Here is a 5876-nt window from a genome sequence, read left to right as displayed (position 1 = left end):
GTGCTCGCGTCGCTTATGTCGGCCGTCATTGGGGCATAACTGGGAATACACCTTATCATCCTGCATAAGATTTTTCCCCCTTGTGCAGTTTTAGGAAGCTCGTTGGTTTTTCTTTATCCTGTATGGTCCCCTTGGATTCTAAGAAAGCTTTCTGTGAAATCGTGTGAGTATCTATGGCAATAGAACAGATTAGGAAGGGAAGGGGACGACACGTGGGAAAGTGGAACAATTTGCCAGCGGGTTGGCAATACTCGGATATTTCAAAGAATGAAAAATGAGGAAGGATAATCAATATTCGCTATAAGAGCTGATGACAGGACAAGAAGCAACGTGTAAAGATTATACTAGGTAAAACAAAGTTCTGCATATGAGGAAGCATGCACAAATACGTCAGAGGTGTATACTGCGTTGGGCCAGGTAGGCTCCATGATTTGTTAACAGATCTACAAAACTATACTAGCGGTGAAAAATGCAAACTTGGCTTTGTTCAAAGTTTTAAATTTGACTCTTTTTGCCAGATTGACTTAATTGATGAGAAGTTTCATTAACTCTGTCTTGTTCAAGCATGGCCTTTGCATCAGAACACCCATGTATGTGTGAGAGTCTTATGTAACTATTTTGTTTTGAACAACTGTGCTTGAGGGGAGGGCAACTAGGGAAGCTTCTGGATCACATTAGAACTTAATTTAAATAGATCTATGACACGGTCTACAAGCACTAATGGCAGCTCCCAACAAAGTACAGGCACACCTAGAAGCCAGGATAGCGAACAGTCCAACAGTAAGTAACTATGGTGGAGGTTGCAAATCTACGATGCCATGCTGCACCCATTATTTGATTGGTGGCTGGAAGTTGTTTCAAATGGTCAAATCTCTTATAGCAGCATTGGCTGCTGGGCTATGTGGGAATTGACTTCCCAAGTATGCCTGGGCTATTATGGATCTCACTTGCTGGAGGAAGATTGCTTCAGCATAGCACATCACAGTGGAGTGGTGGATTGCACCTGTCATTGATGCACAATATTTCATGTGATGTAATCCATAAACTAGCCTCCCTATTTTTCAGGGTCGGTGAATATGTTCTACCTTCTACAACGATGCTGTTTCCAAATTCCTTCCAAGGTAAAGTTCTCCCAAACAGTTTCATTTTTAAACCTTTCTTTACAGAAACCCCAATTACTTGCTGAAGTGAAAGGAGACTATCTGTCACAATAACTGTCTAGCTTGTTTTGTAGCTTTTGCGAAAAGCAAAAACCTTCACATATTTAAAGTCTACAACTTTAAGGATCACAGTTTAAGAATGATTATATTGGGGTGGTGTGTATGTGGTTAGTCTTTTGGATAGGAGTTCACTGAGAACCCCAAGTAAGAGTAGAAGATATATATCACTACTATATTATCATAGTATAATCACATCACAGATGTGATTCTAGAATACTATTTATCATTCTAGAATACTATTTAGACCAAAGTTGTGTCTGAGACCAAGTGTAAAGCAATTGGTTCTTTGATCTATCGCAATCCTTAGTAAGAAATAATAATGTATTTTTTCACTTGTAATTGCAGATAGTGCACCTTCAAAGACTTCCACAGCCTGGAAGGTATAAGGCTGTCAGCTCTCTTATCCCTGTAGAGTGTGACCTAATTGTCAAGCCAAAATTGCAGCTGTTAAGGCAGGTATCTGCCACTGTAACAAAGGCACAAGGCTTTCATTCCTCCTGCTTGAGATGGAAGAAGAAAAAGCCTACAGAACCTGAACCTCGTCAACTGGATTTGTTGCGATATGACATGCCATCAGTTAAGAATTCTCCAAAGCCTGCCCTCTACTTGAGCATAGCAGGATTAATTCCATTTGTTTCAATTCCATTGTTTATGGTTATCCAGGAGGCATATTACCCAGAGTTGGTATATGCCCAAATTGCATATGGTGCCTGTATAGTATCTTTCCTAGGAGGCATCAGGTGGGGATTTGCTCTTCCAGAAGGCAGTCCTGCCAAGCCTGATTGGATTAATCTGGCTAACAGTGTTGTTCCTTCACTAATGGCATGGCTTGCCTTGCTTTTCAAAGATGACCCCACTCAAGCCGGAATGATGGTGGCAATTGGCTTAGGGGTAGCCCTGCATTATGACCTTGCTCTCCTTCCTACATATCCCAGCTGGTTTAAAGTCCTGAGAACAATCCTAACTATAGTGGCTGTATGTTCTCTGTTTGTCACATTTGGTATTGTAAAGATTTATCCAGAGAAACGGCTAAAATCATAATGCCAGTGAAATGGAACAGTTGAAATAAATAGCAAAAAATGGAATGGCCCCTAAGACAAAGGGGATCTCCTGTAAAAAAACAAACTCATGCTTCCATGAAAATGAACTGGAGTTCCTCTAGGAAGACTGCCAAGAGAGAAATGTAAACCGCCCAGAGAGCATCGGCTATTGGGCGGTATAGAAATGCAATAAATAAATAAATAAATGGCAATTGAATTACCTGCTTATGCCCTAGTTGGTGTAGCTGTGGACTGAAAGCAGGCTAGCAGAGAGGGTAGGTGCTGAAGGCTTAATGCAAGCTTTACACATTGATTGCAAAGGAGTTCATGCGTTTCCTTCCATGATGAGGTGGGCAAGCTGTAACTGTGGAACCCTTCTATCTCTATGTACAAGAAAATGTACATGTGCTTCTTTGCATGCTAGCAGAAATATGATTTGTGGGGTCTTCCTCTTCCCTCACTTCCTGCTAATGTAAAAAGCTGCTTTGATGTGCTGAATATTGAAAGGGCACCAGAAAATGTCTAGTGTGATGAATACTGCAGTTGCTCAATTACATTCTTGCGGTATTAAATGCCTGTGGGATGCCAGGAAACAGCTGTAAACGAGTGAAAATTGAGTCCTAAGGAAAAGCAACTGACCACAGAATCTGGCCTGGGAGGTTCAGCTAATAAGATAGATGAAATTAAATAGTGCTGTTGGCACCTGTCTGCATTCATAAGACATTGGATTTACAGCCGTCCTGTGGGCAAAAATAAAGAAATGTTATCTCTGTGAGGTTTTGCAAAATCATGCAATGATTTTGAGATTTCAGAATTGAATTTTAAGCGCCTGGAGAACATAAGCCCTTGGTGGCTGACTCGTAAGAATGTTTTAAGTTTGAAGGGGGCAGATGATTCTTTTAAGTTTATATTTTGTGGATCTCTCCAGAGAATACTAATTTCTGTATGAAACATTCTGGGCTGGGAGTGACCATCACCACATCAATGTGACTAAATGCATAACTGCATGTTGTAAACTGCCCAGAGAGCTTTGGCTATGGGGCGGTATATAAATATAATAAATAAATATGTGGTGGGCCTAGCTGTTGTGTACAGCTTCATTTGGAAACAAAAGCAAGTGTTAGTCCTCATTGTTATTAAATCATGTAGGGGTCATGTGTATCCTGCACTTAAAAAAGCGGAGAGGGATAGAATAAAAATCTGTGCCAAAGTAATATAAATTGCAACCCATATAAATGAAGCAAATCAGTTCATTTTATACATTCTGGTTCTGTTAACAGGAGTGGCACAGTGCTTTCCAGAGCGCTGAGGTCCCACCCCTCTGACAATTGGAAATTCCATTGATACCCCTGCCTCTCCTGTTAGCTTTTCTGGATATTTCACCACTGCTCACACACTTTCAAACCTAGTTCATAGTCATATGTGATAAAACTTGCTTAAGGAAATTGAAGCTGAGATTCTCACCTGCTTTTCACCCAATACAATTTGTGTGTGTCAGGGTGATGGTAGTCCTGGTGGTGGTACTTGTTTGGAAGTGGTGTAGATACATGTTTGGAAACAGGCAGCGTCCATGTTTAGCTTTCAGAGTTGTACGTCTGATACCAACAAAGCTACTTGTTTCTTCCTAATGGAGAGGGACTCTAGCTCTGCGGTAGAACACATACTCTGCATACAGAAGGTCACAGTTAAAATACCTTGCATCTCTATTTAAAAGTGACCCATTAGCAGTGATGGCAAATTCATCTACTTGAGCTCTCAGAAAGCTGCTGCTTGTCAGAGTTGAGTTAGGTGGACAATATTGAGCTAGGAGGACAAATGGTCTAACTGTGCTTAAAACCTTGGTGATTTTAATTAGCATTGCAAGAAGTCTCTGATCTCTAAACTATGGTTGGGGCTTGAGCAGTGTTACATCTACATTGGTCATAGTTGAGCTTCTCTGTGTATTTACCCCAGGAATAAAGGATGTAAATTAAAAATAGAGGATAAATACTGTAGTGGGAAGGTCTCTTGGCTTGGGGTCAAGAACCCTAGGATTGTATGGCATGGAAAAGTTGTTTCTTTTAGCCATTCAAGTCACAAACAGCTTAGTTCATGGACTTGAAAACATGCACTTTTGTCAGCACTAAATTTCCTGTGTGTGTGTTGAACTTTAAGCATTCTTACCGATAAAATTCCCCCCCCCCTGCCTTTAAATATCAGTTTTTGACAGGATGATAAAGTGAGGATTTTTGGAGAGGACTGGTGCCAGCTCATGAAATTGTTGCCGAGATTGTTTTTTCCTAGTGTTGACATTTTTAATCTGTACATTTATTTCAGTCTTGGCAAGGGCATGGTTGTATAAATCAAGTTTAACTGATTGGGAGCAGCTCAAGCTGAATGCTAAGAAGTTCTTATCAGAAGCTATTTGTTACCCTAGTCTGTGATGCTGACCGGCTGCATATTTACATCGTAGACTTTTTCCTCACCATGTGGCTGGCTTGGTATAGAGTTAACTGCACTAGAGAATGGTTTGTTTTAACAGCAGCTAGATTTGCACACTAGGAATACTGCTCTTAAAACAAACCATTCTTAGTTTTCTTACCTTTGTGGCTGGATTGACTGCTAGGGACCTATCATGACATATAGTAAGAGTGGAGATGTTTATTGCCCTCAGCTTCAAGGTATCAGGCAATTATTTTGATCTCAAGAGCACAGGTACCACATTAGCCACTTTCTATTGTGTTGGACTTGTAATAGGGAAAATGTCTTCTAAGTAGATGAACATGTATTCCAGTAAGATACCCTCCCTCTCACCTATTCCAGTCATGCAACACTATTATGCTTGTTCTTTCCTACTTAAAATAAAAATAAAAACTTGCTGTTCATGAAACGATTTTCATAAAGTGCTTCTCAGATCCTAAGCGTGCTTAGTTTGAAACAATTTATATTTAAATCAGTAGGCCTTACTTCCAAGTGAAATGAGGTGGGTGGGATTAAATACAGAATCTTTTGAACAATTGTAGAGTGTTATTAGCGGCAATGACAATTTAGATACGAACCTTCCATAGCTAAGTCACAATATATCTGGATGTGTCAATATTCACTACTTCATACCAATAATATCACCCTAACAATACTGAGTCATAAACATTGATGCTTATAAAGATAGAAGTATTTCTATCAGCCCATCTGCAGAAATTGAAAAGGCATCTTAGGTATGACAAGTGCACAGCGAAACCCAGCATCCTAAGTTACTGCCATTCCCTTCCCATCCAACTCATTTTCTAGTACTTACTATAAAACATTAGTGCTATTTTAACTGTACATATATGTTCATTTCAACATGAAAGCACATTGTATGAGACAGATCCATTGGAAGCCAATGGGCACAGTCGGAAGGATGAAGGCAGTTTTGTTTCAAAAGTCATTATATGGTATTTCAAGTGAAATAACTCTATTGTTAAGCATGTATAGGTGAAATGAAAAGGATGCCCAAAGTAAGTAACTGTATTTCAGTAGTGAAGGCATTAGAAAGGATCATAATGAAGCCCAAAGGGGAAAGAACAAGAGGTGTGATGTGCAAGCTGCCCCTCTCCTGGTCTTGTGTATCTGTGGAAAGCAAGAGTGAATTAAAAGA

At 39.9% G+C, this 5876-nt stretch overlaps 1 protein-coding gene across 2 annotated transcripts; it reads left to right on the top strand.

The window, feature by feature from the left end:
* On the top strand, positions 1-5129 carry TMEM69 (transmembrane protein 69). 2 transcript variants are annotated; one of them, XM_063139534.1, is made up of 3 exons: positions 1-163; positions 1066-1121; positions 1566-5129. In XM_063139534.1, the coding sequence occupies exons 2-3, from the start codon at positions 1077-1079 to the stop codon at positions 2259-2261; spliced, it is 741 nt and encodes a 246-aa protein (XP_062995604.1). In that variant the 5' UTR covers positions 1-163; positions 1066-1076; the 3' UTR covers positions 2262-5129. The 2 variants fall into 2 exon arrangements, with proteins under 2 accessions (XP_062995604.1, XP_062995614.1); XM_063139544.1 differs by lacking the exon at positions 1-163 and adding an exon at positions 328-348.
* Positions 5130-5876: the final 747 nt, after the last annotated feature.

The sequence above is a fragment of the Elgaria multicarinata genome, chromosome 1, assembly GCF_023053635.1.
Source record: "Elgaria multicarinata webbii isolate HBS135686 ecotype San Diego chromosome 1, rElgMul1.1.pri, whole genome shotgun sequence".
Lineage (NCBI taxonomy): Eukaryota > Metazoa > Chordata > Lepidosauria > Squamata > Anguidae > Elgaria > Elgaria multicarinata.
Note: the sequence above shows the minus strand (reverse complement) of the source record. Positions and strands in the feature narration are given on the sequence as shown.